At 41.5% G+C, this 19,887-nt stretch overlaps 1 protein-coding gene across 2 annotated transcripts; it reads left to right on the plus strand.

The window, feature by feature from the left end:
- Positions 1-431: 431 nt before the first annotated feature.
- Positions 432-16,987, plus strand: mgarpa (mitochondria localized glutamic acid rich protein a). Of its 2 annotated transcripts, XM_086222758.1 has the most exons (8): positions 432-685; positions 3,179-3,279; positions 5,044-5,149; positions 7,802-7,819; positions 12,153-12,404; positions 14,047-14,951; positions 15,168-15,214; positions 15,394-16,987. In XM_086222758.1, the coding sequence occupies exons 1-7, from the start codon at positions 610-612 to the stop codon at positions 15,201-15,203; spliced, it is 1,494 nt and encodes a 497-aa protein (XP_086078884.1). In that variant the 5' UTR covers positions 432-609; the 3' UTR covers positions 15,204-15,214; positions 15,394-16,987. The 2 variants fall into 2 exon arrangements, with proteins under 2 accessions (XP_086078884.1, XP_086078883.1); XM_086222757.1 differs by lacking the exon at positions 15,168-15,214 and having other exon boundaries at positions 453-685; positions 15,394-16,986.
- The last annotated feature ends 2,900 nt before the right edge of the window (positions 16,988-19,887 follow it).

The following is a 19,887-nucleotide window of genomic DNA, read 5'->3' on the forward strand; positions in this document are numbered from 1 at the left end:
GTTGGTTCAGTCCTCGGTGACCATGAACAAGATACTGAACCCCTGCAATGGACTGGCAACCCATCCAGTGTGTGCACTGCCTCTACCCAATGTTAGTGGGATAGGCTCCAGCGCGGCCCTTAAAGGATAGACTATGGTATAGAAAATGGATGGGTGGATGGATGGGCTGTGGGTTAAACCAAATCACCCCCACGTAATAGGGGACAGTCTGAGAGAGTCAGGCCTGTTTTCCTCGAGGGTATCAAATACCAACACAGAGGGAAAGCTATTTTAATTGCCCGTGAGACCTATGAGTTTTGGCACTTTCAACAGAATCTTTCGTTCGTCAAAAGGGGCACCATTACGTGATCACAAAAGCTCTTTCTGTAGTTTCCACGTCATTCTGAATTATGAAGCGCGGGTGTATCAGTTTGTCCTGAAGAGGGCAGTGATACAACTGTTATCGTCTAAAGGGTCCAAATCCCCAGAAGAAGAAGACAACAGAGGACAGGTCCATCCTCCAGCCCCTCGCACGCTTCCTGCAGGAGACCCGACCACGCATCTGATCACTCGTTCATCCAGCACTTGCTGAGGCTGCAACGTTCTCCGCGTAGCCGTCAGAACGCAGCGATGTTTTCCTGCAGAGCGGCCTGGCAAAGGTGTGGGCCTTTGGCACGGAGAGCAGCCTATAAGCTGCCCCAGGACGGTGAGTTTCATTAGAAAACCAACACGCATTTGACATGATGTTGAATATATGTCGACGTTCCAAATGTCTACGTGCTTAAGTATGACGTATTCTCTAAGCCGTTTGCCAGTATTGTTCGTCTGGCGTGTCACCGGCAAAACGGTACATTTTGTACTCTGGAATTTCTCTGCATAGCTTCACGCTCAAACTGGTGGATGACCGGCCTCTCGCGGGATGCGAAGGTCAACTAGTCATTTTTGTTCGAGCTACACGAGGCCTTTGGGTTGCATTTTTGATTGTTAGTTTAATGGAGCCCCCAGTCACCCCAGCATGGTTTTTGTGTATTTTATACTACATTGAATAAGAACCGCCCACCGTCTGCGTGAGGATATGCTAGTAAGGCAGCCGCACAAATCTGCTTCACCCAAACCTCGCCCGGTGGTCGGTTACATCTGGTCACACTGTACACCGCCCGTCTAATGTAGCGGTGAAACTCAAACATTAGGGACCAGAAGCACGTTTCCTTTACCCCACAGTTATGGCCTGTCTTCACTTATTTAAGCGTTTATGTATGGAAAATGTATATCAGTATGTGACCTTCAGAAGACTGGGGTGTGAAAACATGGTCGCCTTTACAGGTCACGTGGTGAGTGCGCGTGAAGACGGTCAAATGTAAAGAGTTCAGGCTCCCCCACGAGCCTGTCGGTGCAGTGGTAGCAGCTTATCTTCTACAGTTTGACAACGTTACGTAAGCGACACGATGACCTGTAACTCGGGAACCGAAGGCAAACGGAGGGTTGTTAAAGTCTGACTCTGTCCTTCACCTGGCCATCAGGTATCAGTGATTGAGGTCTGATGGGCTCCAGGTCCTTCAAGTCATCGTCTTAGGTTAGGTATATTTTTCACAAGTCAAAATTATAAGGACTCCACATTAATGATTTTAACACAAATTGTCAAGGAGGTAAACATGTCCTCCAAAAAGCTTTTTTGAAGTTTGAATTGTGAAATATTTGGACATTTTATTTTGACAGGTCATTTTAGAGGGGCTTTACAGCATCCAAAATGGACGATAATATGAGTGTCTTAATCTCTGACACATTGCGTCTTTTGGATAATGGACCAGTGATATTCCAATACCTCTCCTCAGTTGATCCCATTGTCAAGTGGCACAAAATCAGCCCTAGACAAATACTGGTGAAACATGCCAGTCAGTTGGCTGGTGGACCAAAAAAACCCACTTTAATTTTCACCCTTGTTGTCAAAATGAAGATGTGCTTATGGGGCTGGAAATGCCAGTGTCAGTTAGTGTGGAGCAAGTTAACCAGCATGCTGAGCCTGGGCACTGGGATTTGTACTTGTACTTGCCTCATAAGTGTGCCCTGATTGGTGAGAATTTCTTGTTTCATTCTTCCTGTCTTTTCATGGAGCAGAGGCACTTGGTCTGTTTTATTTTGAAAACCCCCTCAATGATGTGACAAAGGACTCAAGGCTTACTGCCCCTCTCGAATTCACTGGTGCCTTTTAAACATGGGAGGGTATCATGGTTAAATCCTGTGACTCCTTGACCTACGTTCCCTCCGGTGGTCACTACCTAAACCTGAGCTGATCCAGATTAAGTAACAGGGTGGTACAGTGTCATGTCAAGGCTGCCAACAGGATTAGCTCCTAAGAATATACCTCAACACTGGACATGACAATGCTCCAGTAGCCTTAAATTCGTCCGGAACGCATGGTGAATAATTTCACATAGTTTTCCCCATTAGGACGTTAATTGAACCAACGTAATTGAAGAAGCATTTGAGCTGTGGTTTAAAATCAAGAAAAGAATTAATCCAAGGCAGTGGTTTCCAAACTGGGGTACTTAAACTCCAGGGGCTTGTGAATTGACATAGGTTTACACAAAAAAAGTAAATAAAAACCACATTTCCAAAAACCGATTATATTTTAAAACTGGAATATAGACATCAGTGTATATCAATTTGGTAACAATAATTCCCTCTAAGAGATTTTATTTGACGTGTGCTCTGTGTGTGTTGCAGGGTTTATTGACATTTACTTCTTTTAAAGTGCGCAGGAGAAGGGGTACATGGCTGGGCATCAAATGTCTGAAGGGGTATGGGACTGTGAAAGGTTAAGGAAGCACTGGTCTAAGGGAATGTAGACATATTTTGGAGTATTTATTTATGATGTATTTTAGATTATGAAGAAGTGTTCTGATAAACTGAGTATGTTTATGGGATTATTTATTATTGGTGTTTTGGAATGCCTTTAATTCACTTATGTGAAAAAAGAACTCCACGTGTCCACCATAAGGAGACACGTGGAGTTCTTTGTGTGAATGCAAAAAGAGAGAGATTCAAGTCCCTCAAACAATCTATGTCCTGCCACTGTGTTACTGTAAATAAAACACCTAAATACACTCATGTCAGATACCAGTCAAATGTCAGTCAGATCAGGTACTTCAGGTGTCACGTATCATTGGCTTTCTTATGTATGATATTTAACCCTTTTCAGTTTTGCAACGGCGGACAATGTCATCGCTCCCTGGTGGGTCTGGGGAGAACATAGTGTACGCCTTGCTGTGTGGTGGAGCCTTCATCGGAGCTTTATCTTATGTAAGTGGCCATCCCCCCTCATAGCTTCCTTCGAGTTTCAAACCAGTTCAAATGAAAACAAAAGACTCCCATATTGCCTCTACTATTCCCGATCTAATGATGATAATAACATGCAATTCCATACCATACGACTTTCATACCAAACTGAGTTCTTAGCAAAGACTTGGGTATTCTTTGATTTCTTTTGGGATTAAGTTGAAGGGGTTGGTTGGGTCTGCAGCTGAAAGTTTGAACAAGATTTCATGCTCAGAGAAACAACATGACATCATGTTGCAGCAGCCAATCAAATAAGATGGAGATGAGGTCATAGGACGCCAGTTACTTCCAGTGCAAACAAAGATCTTGTGTCAGTTGTGTCCTCTTCTGGTTTATTGAATGTAACCCTCACAGTTGAACATTTTTGAGAGGACCTACCTACCATGGATGGTCCCCAAGATTTGAGAACCATCTTTTCATATTTGCACCCCCGAGAGATCTAAAGTGACCTGTTAGTGAACCAGCATCTTTTCTTTGCACAATGCAGGTTGTAGAACATCATAATCAGCTCAGAGCTGTATGTTGCTGTGTGCCTCAGGTTTTACAATGATAAGGAGAGCACTGTCTCGCTGCCCAGGTCCAGACGCAAAGCAGACAATAGTTAAAACAATCCTTTTATAACGTTTTAAACATGGTGGTGGCTTGTGTGGTGCTGACTTGCGCCAAACAAATCAACATCGAAGCTAAAATGGTTTCTGCCTATTTATTTTTTTTGGTAGTTCTTACACCTGCATGCACAAAAAGGCGGTAGTTTGTAACAGTTGTTAGAACTATGAATGTTTCTCCATTGGGAATATCATCATTATCATATGTAACAGTTGTTAGAACTATGAATGTTTCTCCATTGGGAATATCATCATTATCATATGTAACAGTTGTTAGAACTATGAATGTTTCTCCAGTTGGAATATCATCATTATATGTAACAGTTGTTAGAACTATGAATGTTTCTCCATTGGGAATATCATCATTATCATATGTAACAGTTGTTAGAACTATGAATGTTTCTCCAGTTGGAATATCATCATTATCATATGTAACAGTTGTTAGAACTATGAATGTTTCTCCATTGGGAATATCATCATTATCATATGTAACAGTTGTTAGAACTATGAATGTTTCTCCATTGGGAATATCATCATCATCATATGTAACAGTTGTTAGAACTATGAATGTTTCTCCATTGGGAATATCATTATCATATGTAACAGTTGTTAGAACTATGAATGTTTCTCCATTGGGAATATCATCATTATCATATGTAACAGTTGTTAGAACTATGAATGTTTCTCCATTGGGAATATCATCATCATCATATGTAACAGTTGTTAGAACTATGAATGTTTCTCCATTGGGAATATCATCATTATCATATGTAACAGTTGTTAGAACTATGAATGTTTCTCCATTGGGAATATCATCATCATCATATGTAACAGTTGTTAGAACTATGAATGTTTCTCCATTGGGAATATCATTATCATATGTAACAGTTGTTAGAACTATGAATGTTTCTCCATTGGGAATATCATCATTATCATATGTAACAGTTGTTAGAACTATGAATGTTTCTCCATTGGGAATATCATCATCATCATATGTAACAGTTGTTAGAACTATGAATGTTTCTCCATTACGAATATCATATGTCATAAAGAGAGAAAAATATTTTGTAAAATGAAATGCTTCACCAAACGTCACTCTTAAATCTGTAACTTCTCTCCTCAGACGTTAAACACAGTGAACAGTGATAGTGCCCGGTTCAGTGACCGCATTGCTATGATCAATGCCACACCTGGTAGGGAGTGGACACCTAAACCATGGCCTCCTAAGAGTAAGTAGTTCTCTCCAAAATTTGCCCAAAATGCTGTGTAATTGTTTTAACTTGAATGTCGTCCTTGTTAATGTCGTTTAATGTCAGTTGTTTAAATTGATTCACCCAGTGCAGAGGATTGTGGGACAGTTCCAGATTATCCCCTGCTTAGCTCTGCAGAGAAGGAACGTCACTGCCCAGATCAGTGTAACCACTCAGTGTTTAATAGAGTCGACGTGCTTTTGTCAAGAGCTTAGGAACACACAGCCGCAGTGCTTGGTGGCATGTCTTGAACGCAGTCTTGGATAGCATAAAGACAGGTCTGAATGTGGTCTGGCCTAGGTTCTGTTACTGACAGGGCCACCAAAAACGCCTGTACAAATTTGAATACAACACAGACGGACAACACCGTCTACAGATTTCCAGAGCTCTAGATCTCTACCAAGCAGAGCTAAGAGACGAGAAAGAAAAAGTTTGAAATAAAAACACATAACAAGTGTGGTACCTGCTCTGTTTAAAATATAAAAAATAAGCACATAATACCAAATTACAATAGTCATCATAAATACAATAAATGTAGAGGTTAAGCTCAGGAGCAACTTGGTCAAATCCCAGTCGATAGCTGAAGACCAGCGCTCTCACGTACCACCTCAGCTAGCCTAAAGGTGTGGCTTGGCAAGGACATTGTGCCAAGTCCAATTACATACATTAAAAACACATAATTAACAAAAATAACAGCATGATCAGTTAAAAAAACAAAATTAAAATTTACAGAACAAGCTAGATAAAAACATTGCAAGGGCAATTTCTGGTCAAAGGTCCAATTAATTTCACTGCTGTGTCAGCATGATCCCAAATTCAGTTCCCGACTCCAACCACTTTCTGTTGAAGAGAACCATTTTGCCATTATTGACTTACCAAGTTTCTGTATTTTCATTCAAAAGAATGGATTCTCTACCTCAAATCACAGTTATGCATACATGGAAATTAGGTGTGATTCTTCGCTTAGATCATTACTGCAATTTCTTGCAATAATACTCCGATTATAGATATTATTACTAAGAGCAGAATAACATCACTATCATATTGTCTGACATTCACTCCATTAACCTTGCAAAAATGAAAACAAAGGAGTAATCAAAAGAAGCAATTTACTGGGCTGACTTTTATTTTTTCTGTCCAATACTGTCTGAAATAGTTGAGTCTGGTATCTGTAATAATGTGGCTGACCTGTTAGATTATCATTTGAAAAAACAAAGTATTATTATTATTATGCTATTATAATTATTGCTATTTTTCAGTTGATGCATGTAACATTTTGCCATACTAAGGTAGGAAAGAAATGTTTCAGGCTTGATGTACCCTTACACGGGGGAGTGATTCAGCCTCCTCCACACAGAGACATGCATTTTATAAGCCACTGGTCAAGTCAGGTCAGTTTTATTTATGTAGTGCCAAATCTCAACAAAAGTTATCTCATGACACTTAGAGAGGGTAGACATAGACAACATAGAGAGGGTGTCTGCATCCCGGACTGGGAACTGGTAGCCACTCCTGTTTAATATCAGGACTAGTGTTACTTGGTATGATGATACTAGAAAGGAACCTCGATACCCAACTGTTGAAAATGGTACCATTTAAAGTTTTATTAGTAACGGTGTATTTGTGACTTACTGGCACTGCGTGTGCTGCACTCTGCTGTTTCCCTGCAGTCACTGAGCGTGTGTTCTTTCTCATCTCACGCAAGCTGCAGCAGCTCTGTCACAGAGACACAGGCCCTGCACGCGCTAGTTCAGTGCTGATGCAATCTGATCACAAGTGGTCCGCTCTGCCAAGTGTGTTCACACTTGTCTTTAAAGCCCCTTTCACATTGCACCAAAAACGCGGGTCAACACGAGTTTTCAGGCACCCTGAAAGGGTCGACTTGGCATTTCGACCTGCGTCGACCGACTCGCCAAGTGACCCAGGTGTTTAGCGTCTCGGCTCGGCTTGGCTTGGCTCCTTTGAAGTGTGAAAAAAGCAACCCGCATCGTCTCAGATTTCACGCAACCTTCCCGTCGCATCCTGATTTTGTTACTGTGCCGCCTGTCAGGCTTCACCTGTAGCTTCTTTGGCTCCCTTCCAGACAGGCCAAAAACTCCATCCTCCTTCGCTGCATTAGCACTCAGACATTTTCTAATCTGCTCCGAGCTCGTCTGCTTTGCAAAAGAGACAACATTGATCTCATCTGAAGTGTGAAAAAGGCAACGCTAACGCTCGACTCGGCGATGTCCACGTTGTCATTTGTTTACCTCTCGTACGTGCAATGACATACGAGAGAGAAAAACACAGGCACGCAGCCCTCACAGTCGGAGTTCAGACCCGGGTCTTCTGGAAGCTTGAATGCACCCTAATGCCAAGCAAACGGGGGTCCAAAAACCCGCGTTGACACGTGTTTTTCAGTGTGAAAAGAGTATAACGTGTCTCCTGTGTTATGATCTCACCTCCCTGCATGATTAAAATAAAAGTATTGAAACATCAGTAGATTACAACATATCTCCCCCCTTCCCCATACAGACAAACGGACTTGTGTGTCTACATTTCTGTGCTGCTCATCAACTCAGCTGTCTATAAATTGATGTGGCTTTCTGCTGCTATGAAAGACTGACTCTGTTGTTTCGATCTTGTTTTCAGGCAGGGATGAAGAAGAGGGTAAGTTGTATAACTGTATTTCTGCTTTAAGTTATCACTGATTTAGAGATTGCAGTGTATGCTCACTGACATGCTGACCTGGTCCCAGGTACACTTGCATGGACTTGTTTATGCCTTTTACCATGCATAACTTTTCTTACCTGTTTCTAAAAGTACTTTAATGTAAGTTCATTATGATACCTAATACAGTATTGATAGTCGGTATCCATGGCGTCAGAGTTAAAACTGAACACAGTATTTATAGGGGTGGTCAGGAAAATGGCACAACATCCAAGTAGAGACAAAACAAAATGTGGGCCAGAATTTGGTCAGTGCCAAGGGCCGACTTTCGTAAAAGCACCCAGAAATATCATTCTGAACTAGTGGATAAGCACTCAGTTGATTTATATTCATCTCCTGGGGAGAAAGTTTCTCCACTTATGAAGTATGTTGTTCCATATCAATTTTGTGCAAAAAATATTGTACCACACTTCCTCAAAAAAAACTCAGTCATTTAAAAGCCAGGTCTCATATTAGGTAGGCCATGATCAATATGAAGAAATAAAAACTGGCCCAGAAAAACATGAAAGGTACAAATAGGGCTGATCACAAGTGGTTAGCTCTGCCTCACCCCTGCTCCTGTTGCTCTCTTGTCTGGACTGGAGTGTACCATTTTCTGCTCTCTTCAGTTTTCTGGAGAATGGAGCAAGAGGGAAGCGGTGTTACCTGGCACATAGACTGGAACAGTTTATATTTGGGTGTATATTGTTTTTAACATCTTTCAAGTCTGATGTTTGAGGAGCTTGTTATCACAACAGTCCCCGTAAATTAACATCCATGACATCATATTAACCCTTTGTAGTGTTTCCTAGAGTCTAGACTAGAGAACCTATGTTATCCTACATTTCTTAGCATCATGTTTGTAGCACTTGTGAATAAATCATGTTGTTCTAGGGATGTATATAAACAGCACCAAAAAATTAAGGAAATTTGGGTTTGGTAGATTGTCTTTTTTGTAACGGTGCTACTTGGCAATAAATCTTGTGCTTTTGGAAAGCCTGTTCATTTCCCTTTTTAAAATGTGCGATATTTGTAAGGAGCGTACATTTGTGGGGTGAGCAGCAGAGCTGAGTATGTGGGTTGTGCCCATGAAAAATTTACCAAAATGTCTCTGCCAATGCCAAACAGCTTATTTTGCTATTGACTCTTGTCTCTTGACTCTTGAGTGACCAACACAACCAAGTTGGCTGACAAATGCTGGTTGAAGAATGGGATGCCATCCCACAGCAGTGCGTGACAAGGCTGGTGACCAGCATGTGGAGGAGGTGCCAGGCTGTTGTGGCAGTGGATGGTTCTTCCACATGCTACTGAGGCTGCTGTTAGTTAAAAAAGGACAAATGATGAAATTGCCACTATGTTTCCTTTCCTCAAACTTTCAATCGTCTCATCCACCAAACAAGAGTCAATGGCAAAATAAGCTGTTTGGTATTCTTTTTGAATTCCTTTTTAACAAGAAAATGCATTACAAAAGTTACAATAATGATAATAACAGTAACGGTAGTAGCAGTGAAGTAATGTATAGTAAATAAAATAAATCTAGATGTGTGTGTATACACATCCATGTCTATAGAGGAACCTTTACATACATGTGTTTTTTTTAGTTTTAATGTCAATGGAAGTCCTTGGTAAGGGGATGTTTTCATCCATTCTGTTGATAAGTTCTCTCCAAATATTTTCACAAACACTTTTTGGTAAAGAAATCACAATTTACTGTCAAGTAAGCACAGCATTTTAAAGGCAAATGAGTTCATGTTGCATTTATACCCTACTGGTGTGTGACACTGAATTTATATTTTACATTAGTAAATTGGCAGAGAAGTAAGAAATAATGTGATCTCCTCAGCTAAATGTTCCTGAAGCTGCAGCTTTTCTTCAGGCCCATTTAACACACATGTATCCTGGTTTTCTTCAGTTAGAGCTTGGCTTTCCTGTAATTCCTCTCCATTTATCTTGTCAAATCGTTACCCTCCTGGGGCAAATCTCTTGAAAAGACACATTAAGCAAAGACCCTCCCTGTGGCACTACCCCGTCCCCCTTTTCTCTCCTCATCACTTTTCATCATTTCCCTCTGTATATCCTTTTAAAATGAATTCACCTAGATCTCTTGTCAATAAAAATAGAAATGCTATGGGTATGTGAGACAAAACTGGTCCTTTGTTGTGATGTGCTAATTACCAAGATTTTGAAGCCTCTCGGTGAACACCACCAGTGCATCTTGCCAGCAGCCTGTAATCATCATTGCAATGCCTTTCTGCTTGATTTGGATTGAAAATGAAAAATGCTTTGTAAAAAATGACTTTGCTTGTTTCTTTTTATTTCTCTAACTCTGGTGTCTTTACTCTTTTCAGTGTAATGATAAAACTAAGGTCCTCTGTGGCCGCACGGATATTCATCCTAGAACTCTGGACTCTTTGGATCTGAATGGGAAAACTAAATTCCTCACTCCTCCTTCTCTCCTACTCCTCCTCTACTAAGACAGAAAAAAGTCAACCTTGGGACAATATTAATAAGATATTGAGTCTTCTGTTTTCTGGTTTTGTCTCACACTGGTAATTTTGATTCTTATATAAGCATATTTGACACAATTCACCAACCAGTTTTCCTTGTTAGTCTGCTTATGTCTTTGTTAAATACCAGCCTGGAATTGAGGCGCGCTGCTTTTGTGGGACATTAGCTAAATGGTCAACTTTGCGGTCGAATAAAGCTTTTCACGCTCGCACATTAGCATGCAAGACTGCAAGTGATAGCCTTTTTGCAATTTAGAATGAGCTCTGGTTGCTGATGTGTAGAAATATAAATGATAATGGACAACTTGCTCAAAGTATAATTGACTCAAAACATTTCAACAACTTGAGTTGAACATCACCTGGGAAATGACTGGCATTTCGAAATGAAGAGTGAGGAAATCAAATTTACTTTACTGGAATTTAGATTGGATAAAAGTACTTCAAAGACCAGCCGTGTCTCATTTAACTGGATAGCAAAACAGCAATGGTGTCTGCTCAAGTGTTAGTGTGTTGAGTCCATCATCATGAATTACCTTCCTTGGGTTTTGTCCATGTAGTATTGTCAAGTGTTGAGTTCCAGAGTAAAGATAACTCCTTCGCCAGCGTCCCACAACTGTGTGTTTTGTGTCGATTAAATGTTGTGTAAATGGTGGAGGGATCTCTCAGTTAAAGATTAAAGATGCACAACCTACCTGGGCTGTCTCGTTGTCTGTCTCACCTGTCAGACTCACTGTCAGAGTTCCAGATAACTGTAGCTTGTAAATTGGATGGTAAGAACCCACATTCAACTTCGCTCCCTGACCCCATCCCCACTCCCAGCTCCTTAACCTGCATTGCTCTGCCTCCTTGTCCTTTCCCCTCCCTGTGTTGTGCTCCTCCCTTTCTTTGAGTTTGCATGCAGTTTGTGTTGTGAATTGCTGCCTCAAAGTTTTCAGTTTTTTTTAACGCAGCAACAGTAAGGTTGGGAATGACACAATGGGGGGGGGGGGTACATGATCAGCTGTCAGTCGCAACGTTTCCATTTAATTTTGCTTCTGTCACATGGGGTTCCATGATTCCTCAAATTGATCGAATTTGACTTTCAACAATACAGTCAATTCAATTCTTTATCCTGCCGTCTTTTTGCAAGTGCAGGAAATCTCAAGCACCTTCTTCCATCTAGGGGCCCCTTGTTTAACTGCAGGTTTCACTATCAAAACTTGTGTGCAGGACACATTTATCAATGTCATCATTTGTGGAAAGGCAATGTTCCCATACTGGTGACTGGATCTTCTATTACAGTTGCTGCATCATTTCAGAGCTATCGCAATTAAAAAAATCCTTAGATATGTACCAATACTAAAAGGGATATGGGATGTATTTTCATGTAAAATCTGGATTTTACTTAAATACCATGGACCAGGCAGATATGCAGCCTTGTTTTCAAATAACCAAATGTAGCTTTTTCAGTGCTGTCCAATTAAATGTCTCACGTATTGCCGTAAAATTGTCCACCAAAAATTGAATGGAAACAGCCAAAAATCAATTGAACCTCATGGTGCTACATTTTTAATTGGCTATAATATTTGCTGTAAGCAATTGTGATGTTTGCTTGGTTTACTGCTTTGTGTATTTATTTAAATGCAGCATGTGAAACTGCATGCGTCTTAACAGACTACAGGATTACACCAACCATGCTAATAGATACTGCTTAGCAAGAATGGGGGAAGGGGTTCTTAGAGAAAGCATTAGGTCTTCCCATGGAATGATAGTAGCTAATAAATCCTATTCTGGTTCTTGTCTTGCAGGAGAAGAGGAGGAGGAGGAGGCAGTGTCTGAAGAGGCTGCTGAAGAGGAGGCTGCTGTACCTGACGACAGTGAAGCAGAGGCTGTAGAGGAGGCAGTTGCCGAGGTCGTTGCTGAATCTGCTGAGGTGGCTGAGGAGGTTGTAGAAGCCGTGCAGGAAGTGGATGCAGTTGCAGAAGAAGTGGCAGAAGCTGTTGAGGAGTCTGCTGAGGCTGTTGCAGAACCTGTTGCTGCTGAGGAGCCTGAAAGCAATGGTACGACTTCGTCTGAGGAGGAGGAGGCAGCTGCCTCTGAGGCCTAAGGTTCTACACATTCACTACAGGGAGACACATCACCAGACACACACTTGGCGATCTCCAAACCACTTCAGAGCTCCTGATAACAGGTTGTTTCCTCACTCACATCACTTAGAACAACCTGTCACTGTCTGTAGGTGCCTGTGTTAACCGCTCATTCTCTTTTGTCTTCCATAAAGATATATATTTTTAATTTATTGGAAAGGGTACTAAGGGCAGGATTGTGTGCAAGTTCAATGTAAGAAAGATGAAAGCAGTACATTTTATTTTTCCCTTGTTTCATCACCTATGGATTACAACTTCATTTGGTATTTGTGTGATGTCTATACTTGTTCCAAATATGAGACCTAGAAATGTTTCAAAACCACCAGGACTTGTGATTTACTGCTGCACACCACAGTATGCTGTGACGTCTCAGCTGACGCTCATTCGCAGTTATGGGTGAAATAAATGTGATCACTCTGTGAATACCAACATCATTCAAGCTGATTGGCTAGATCGTTTTTTTTCATTACAAACCTGATCCCTTCCTGCTGAGATCATGACACGCCCTTCTTCCTTATTGTAACAAGGTTTAAACAGTCACACAGTACTAATCAGACTGGCAAGAGAACAAGCAGGAACATTCCTCCAATGCTGTGATTTTAATTATGCCTCTGCATATGAAGCCCCTAATGCAATTTGGAGATTGGACAAACACTGGATTTATTTTATACAAACCCCTGTAATATTGTACTTTTTTACCAGAGCAGCTAGAAGCTTGTTAGTTTTTAAAACTGCCATCTGTTTTTTTTTGTTATATAACTTGCAGCAAGATAAGATGGCTCTGGTACTATGTACAAACTCTGTAACTGTTGTTGTTCTTTTTCCAAGTGTAATGTAAAAAATGTCAAACAACTACAGGTTACAAAATGACTCGAGCTATATGTGATCATATTTTTATTTTGCTTATAACTGAATAATGAGCACTGTGAACCAATAACAATAATTGGTCGAGCCATACAATAAAGTTATTCTCAACCTGGAAAATTTTTGCTGCCGTCTTGAATTTGTACAAATTGGTCATTTTATGCTTATTTGTTTTTGAACTTCTTATTAGTTGTGTCCAATTTAACAATCAAGTTTGCAGCTCCTTTTTTTCTTTGCAGTCCCACATTGAATGTATTTATAAATGTAAATTGAACATTCACACAAGCCTGCTCATCACTTCATTATAATGAATATACTAATGGCACGTATCTGTTCCACCCTCTAGCTCTCAGTCTCCAAGATGAATGCATAATTGAGGGAGAAAAGCATTTCTTGCCCAAGGAGGTCAAGCCATCAACTTTTTCCGTTATTAATTCATCGGGGGGGGGGGGTCTTGTAAATTGTGGCTCTTGATTTGGTTTGTGGAATTGAATTGAAATCACATCCTAGTAACAGCTTTTGTTTCTGAGGCTTGACTTCATGTAATCCCAATCCAATTAAGAAGTTTGCCTGAATTTCATCCTTTTACTACATGAAGTGAGTTAACCACCTCAATTTGTAGGTGCTAAATGTTGGAATATATATAACTTAAGCATTAGTGATATTTGGATGGCTGGATTTTATGTTGCAGTGTTGCTGTCAGCTGCCTCTACAGTAGAGGTACCAAGGGTAGCGGAAGTCGTGGAAGGTATGACACCAGTTGAAGAAGTCAGTGAGATGGCACCCAAGGATGAGGTCCTGACACCAGAGGAGCCAAAACCTGCTGATGAAGTTGCACCAATGGTGGAGGAGGTCCCAGAAGAAACTGCACCAGTGGTGGAGGAGGCCCCAGAAGCAGCAGTACCTGTGGTGGAGGAGGCCCCAGAAGCAGCAGCACCTGTGATGGAGGAGGCCCCAGAGGCAGCAGCGCCAGAGGTGGAGGAGGCCCCAGAAGCAGCAGCAGCACCAGAGGTGGAGGAGGCCCCAGAAGCAGCGGCACCAGTGGCGGAGGAGGCCCCAGAAGCAGCGGCACCAGTGGTGGAGGAGGCCCCAACACCAGAAGACTCTGCACCAGTGGTGGAGGTGGCCCCAGCACAAGAGGTTGCGCCAGTGGCTGAGGAGTCCCCAGCAGCCGTAGATGTTTCAGTAGAAGAGAGCATTGTGCCAACAGAGGCTGTAGCAGCAGTGCTTGAAGGCGATCCAGCCGAGGTGACCGCAACAATTGTTGAGGCTCCAGCTCCTGTAGAGGCTGTACCTGTTGTAGAAGACCCTCCAGTAGTACCAGAAGTTGCCACAGCTCCAGATGAAGAGGCAGTCTCAACGACACTTGTGGAAGAGGATGCAGCAGCACCCACTGCAGAATTAACCAGTCTTGTGGTGGAAGATGATGTTAAAGGCTCTGAAGAGATGGTGGCAGAAGTGCCCAAGAGAGAGTATATTGTTGTGGTTCTGGAAGGAACACCTAAAACAGAAAAACGGCCCAAGGTTCTGGGAGTTGGCCCTGTGAGTGGTCGGATTATCCCAGCTCCAGATGATGATGAAGTCTCCACTTCTGAGGTACCAGAAAGCTTAGTTTTCTAGTCTTTTATCGCAAATTGAATGAAAACTTACTTTAGTAAAGTTGAACCTTGAAACTTTTCAAGAATGCATGAAATGCAAATCTCACCTTTCAGTATTTTGACAGCCTAAGAGCAGACTTTCCAATTGAAATGCTTCAGTATACCTACAATTTTAATGAAATGGTAACATGCATGTTTAAATTCTGCTACTCAGGGTAAGCGACGTCTTCTTAGGATGCAAATGCAGTAGTCCCTCCTAAGGTATTGAGCCTCTGAATATTTCTACCATGGAACAGCAGGCTATGGACATGATATACATGTAATTTAACATTGTCCACATCCATATCCTTCAGCTTTGAATACAGGATAGGATGTTAAAGTATTTGTACAGATACACACACCATTTATCCTGCGTCTGACTCCTGTGTTTCTGTCCTCAGTGAATGGCCCCTGACTGACGACTCTTTCCTGCAGAAGATGTGCCTTTTACCAACCTTGTTCCTTTACCATGATGCACAAGGAACTGTTTGGTCCTTATGTGAAGAAATCCATTTGTTTATTCTATCACCTGAATAGAATAATGATCCAAACTTGTTAGCAATTGCCCTGACAGTGTATGATAGTGACACTCCACACCTTGTCTCAAGTACAGACTTGCTGCAGTTGTTTGCGGTCGTATTCCCATCTTTAAACCTGATTTAAACGTAATAAAAATTCTCGACTTGGCCAGCCAGAATTGCTTCAACTCTGTCACTCTGTTTTCCTACTGTTCGTGGACAGCCTCACAACTCACTCCATCATTGCCCATCACCTTTGATGTGAACCTGTATTGTTCATCTTATAAAACAGAGGGAACTTTGACACACCAGCATGTTTTGTACAGCACCCAAGCTCAGGTGTTTTTTCTTTTTGTTCCTCGCGTCACTGTGGGCTAAAAAGAGCTGTAAATTATTGCTGTAACTGTCTCAAAACACTCAAAAGGTCACACAGTAACCTGGCTACCTCAACTTTCCTCATGTTTGCAGTCAGACTACAAACCTCCTTTGAAAGCTCAGTGACTGTTCTTGCACTGACTGTTGTGAAGCCACACTTTATTTCACAAGCTGCTTGATCACCAAAGCAACTAATCCTGTTCAACAACTTTGCTGATTTCCCATTCATTTTCTTCCTTTTTAATGATACAGTAACATCAAAATACTACTGTACTGCTCATTGGTATTTAACCTTATGGACACATCCTAGCGTGACAGCTACTGGAAACAAGTTAATGCAACACACATGTCCTTCCCTACCTTCAGTGTAGAAATACCTTTTTAATTGAACGTCTTTGCATTTTGTTGACTAATAAATGTGGGGTGAATTAAAAAAGGAGACTTTTTTGCATCATCTATATCTCAAAAGTTGTTGGATTTGGGAATGAGTACACATTTTTTTCAGTCTTTGCTCCCCTTCTTGGAAAGAGCGTGTCTTTTGTTCTAGCTGTTTTTTTTAACTTAAGGCTTGCAGCAATTACTGTTACGATGTTGATGGGCTGATGTTAAGCAAAATGTGTGTTTGGGAAGTGTTAGTGTATTGTGAATTCCTCCAGATCCCTCCCTTGATCCCCCTCTGAATATTTCCTTATCTCAGATAATAAACCTGGTTTTGTTAGCTTGGCGTATTAGTTTTGTTAGAGTGTTAGTATGCATTTTAAGAAGAGAAAGTTGGACTGAGAGACCTGGTCCGTCTGTGATGTTCTCCAGCAAGATTCCATAGGAGGATACCAATGGTTGCCTGGGAGTTACTGTTGCAATCAAAAGAATGTGTGTGACTGTTTCAGTCTGTTTTTTGCAAAATAAAGGGATCCCAATAAACTTTGTCTCTTGTGTTCTCATCTTTTAAACTGAACGATGTAAGGAGTAAAGACATCAATTGGAAATAAAGTGATTTCCCAATAGTGGCACAGTAAAAGGACTTTTTTTCGGAGATCATATAGGTATTTTAAGTGCAGTTGGCTAAAACTATTGCACCATTATAAGAATTAACGTGACAGCGAGTGTGACGCGGTAGCAGTGACAACGTCATCATGCTTTGAAGCGAATGCCCTTTTTGTCCTCCATTTGACTGTAGATGGAGCCTGCTTGCTTGTTTTATTGAAGACCTGAAACAAGAAATTAAAGGAAAAAATGGTGATAAATGGAATGAGAAGCGTGGTCATTTTCTCTGACGTCAGTAGTCATTCATTTTGTATCCTTTGGTGTCGCCCCCTGGTGGACATAAGTGTGTAAAGGTTTGGAGAGTTCACCTTGACTTCACTTATCACACCCCTCAACTGTCTTTTTTCCCCTCTGGTATAGAGTCTGGTTAAAACAAAGTGTAAACATTCATGTTTCTTTACAACTTGGATGTAAACGGTACATTTGATTCTTTTAAAGTGATTGTCTACAGGTTTGATTCTGTTTTAAGCACTGTGACCGTTCACCAGCCACCTCATTTAAGACCCCATTGGATATGCCACACCCACAAGTCAGTGACGGTGAAAGGAGGTTTTTTTCTTTAGCATTACATGCATTTTATCCACTCATCATTGCTGATTTTTTATTGTCATTGATAACAAGGAAAAAAATTCATTTTATTAACCTTTTCAGAAAATTATAAAGCAACAGTGTTTAATCATTTAGGAATGGACAAACCACAGAGACAAAGAGAAGGTTCTGTTTGCTTGCTTGGTGCCATTTCAACTACAGCATAACTGAAAATACTGAACTTGCCAGTTACCGCCCACTCACAGCAGAAGGGTTCACCTTTGGGGTCCAGAATGACAGGAAGTGAACCTCTATTCTTCTCATTTACACGAAAATATTACTTGGAAACAGATTTGCTGTACGTATTTTATAACACAAGGACTGGAAGCAGGACCATCTTCAAGACGAGTGTTTGTGGTTGGTAATAACAGCAGCACTTACAAAACATCGTGTCAATTGATGATGTGTTTTCCATGACTCATGGATGGATTGGAGTAAAATTGCTCTTTTGCACTAACAGAATGTATAAAGTACTTGGACTCAGACAGTGTGGTATCACTTGTTGGTACCTATTCAAGCACCAGTCTTTTGGCAGATGCCGTGTGCGCGCCGTGCGCTCGGGGTGTGCTCAGCCTCACATCGGTATTTGAGGGCGCGTCGTCAAGACGCTAACCACGGTGCAGGCGCAAAAGCGGCAGTCATTAGACACCAAATTATTCATAGGTGTGTTTCAGGCGTGGCCACTAAAGAAAAACATAATAATTCTGAGAAAAAAAAGGCAGAATTCTGACTTAAATTTTAAAAAAAAATTCATTCCGTTTCCGAAAAAAGTCAGACTTCTGACTTTCAGAAAAAGTCGGAAGTCTGACTTTTTTCACAAACCGAATTTAAAAAATATATTTTTTTAGGTTTCAGAAAAAGTGAGACTTCTGACTTTAATTCTGACATTAATCGCAGACTTCTGACTTTAATCTCAGAATTCTGAGATTAAAGTCAGAAGTCTGGCTTTTTTCAGAAACGGAATTAAAAACAATATTTTTCTTTTAGGTTTCAGAAAAAAGTCAGAATTCTGAGATTAAAGTCAAAATTCTGACTGTTTTCTCAGATTTTTTTTTCTTTAGTGGCCCGAATACTCTTCCGTAATCTTGCGTCCGAATTGCCAAGTGGCAACCTACGTCCTCCTGCTACGACCTGCAGCTACAGCCTACTGCTACAACCTAAACAGGAGGCACCATTCGGACACCCTCGAAGATTGGTGGTGAAGGACGACCTCTGCTGGCAAGAGCACAGACACCGCAATTAGGGAGACAGCACCAACGAAAGCCCCACCTGCTGGCCTGACTGTCGTACTGCACTCCACTCTGAACGCACCTTTCACTCATTCTCTATTATTCAGCACATTAACGCATCTTCAGGCATAAACAACAACTATAAATGTTGGTGTTGCATAAGAACGGGAGACTGTTGGTGGTGCAAACTTGGCTTGCGGGTCCACAGGATTTAGGGGACGAAGAAGAAGTCCGCGGTGCATTGTGGTCCATAGGTTGCTCCGTAGGATGCACCTGAACCGACCTACAATGTGGGCGTGTTTAGGCTGGAGTTTAGGTTGCGAAGTAGGTCGCTCCTCACGCCAGTTGTGGTTTCGGACAGCCTACGACCTGCTCTGAGACCTACGATCAGACCTGCTTGGCAATTCGGACGCAGCGTGAAGTTCAACTAACCAGAGTGCCGCGCATCTGCTCCAATGATTGGTGCGCCCTCTGAATAACACTTCGCACATAACGCCGACGCCACCAATGAACAGCCTCTTCTTTTATTCTTCAAAAGTTATCAGATGTACATAAATAGCAATGCAACATATTTGCACAAGACCACGCCTCATTAACATTATAAACACTCGCGGGTGCAAACGGACCGCCAGTGCAGTCGCTGGTTAAAGGGCGAGGGTTTTGTGCATGAAAACCTTTGCGTTTTAGTGAAACTCAGAATGAGGCATGTGCTTGACCAAGCTGAGGTTGTCTAAGTGAGCGACAAGCCTCCTCAGGAGGCCTCCTGGCAGTGTCAGGGGAGGCGTGGCAAATGGAGGTCAAGGAACTTTTCGAAGGACTTAATTCAGAGCAGGCTGATTTAGATACAAATATGAATATTTTGGAAGATATGTATTTTTGGGGAAATTATACTGTTACTCACAGGGCTATCCCACATAGTGAAATTTGTCCAACCCATACATACACCCAATTCCAAGGCCAAATGTTTACTATCATGAAACATTGGCCCAGTCATACAACCAACTTAATTGTAAATGTACACATCTAGACCTGTTCTGGCCCACACACAGGTAGTGTGGCTGGTCAAGAAGTGTTGCTGTGCATCATAAATGGGCATGATGTATCAACTGTATCAAAGTAATACGAGCTTTCAGTACATATG

The sequence above is a fragment of the Aulostomus chinensis genome, chromosome 13 (genome assembly GCF_037954235.1).
Source record: "Aulostomus chinensis isolate RoL2024-O1b breed Wild chromosome 13, RoL_Achi_v1.0, whole genome shotgun sequence".
Taxonomy (NCBI): domain Eukaryota; kingdom Metazoa; phylum Chordata; class Actinopteri; order Syngnathiformes; family Aulostomidae; genus Aulostomus; species Aulostomus chinensis.

What these genes read in the sequence shown, in the direction of transcription:
- mgarpa (XM_086222758.1), top strand. Translation starts at nt 610, where the DNA reads ATGTTTTCCTGCAGAGCGGCCTGGCAAAGGTGTGGGCCTTTGGCACGG. An exon ending in TGAGGAGCCTGAAAGCAATG is followed by an intron (nt 12,405 to 14,046) that starts GTACGACTTCGT and finishes TTTATGTTGCAG; the next exon opens with TGTTGCTGTCAGCTGCCTCT. An exon ending in ATGAAGTCTCCACTTCTGAG is followed by an intron (nt 14,952 to 15,167) that starts GTACCAGAAAGC and finishes TCTGCTACTCAG; the next exon opens with GGTAAGCGACGTCTTCTTAG.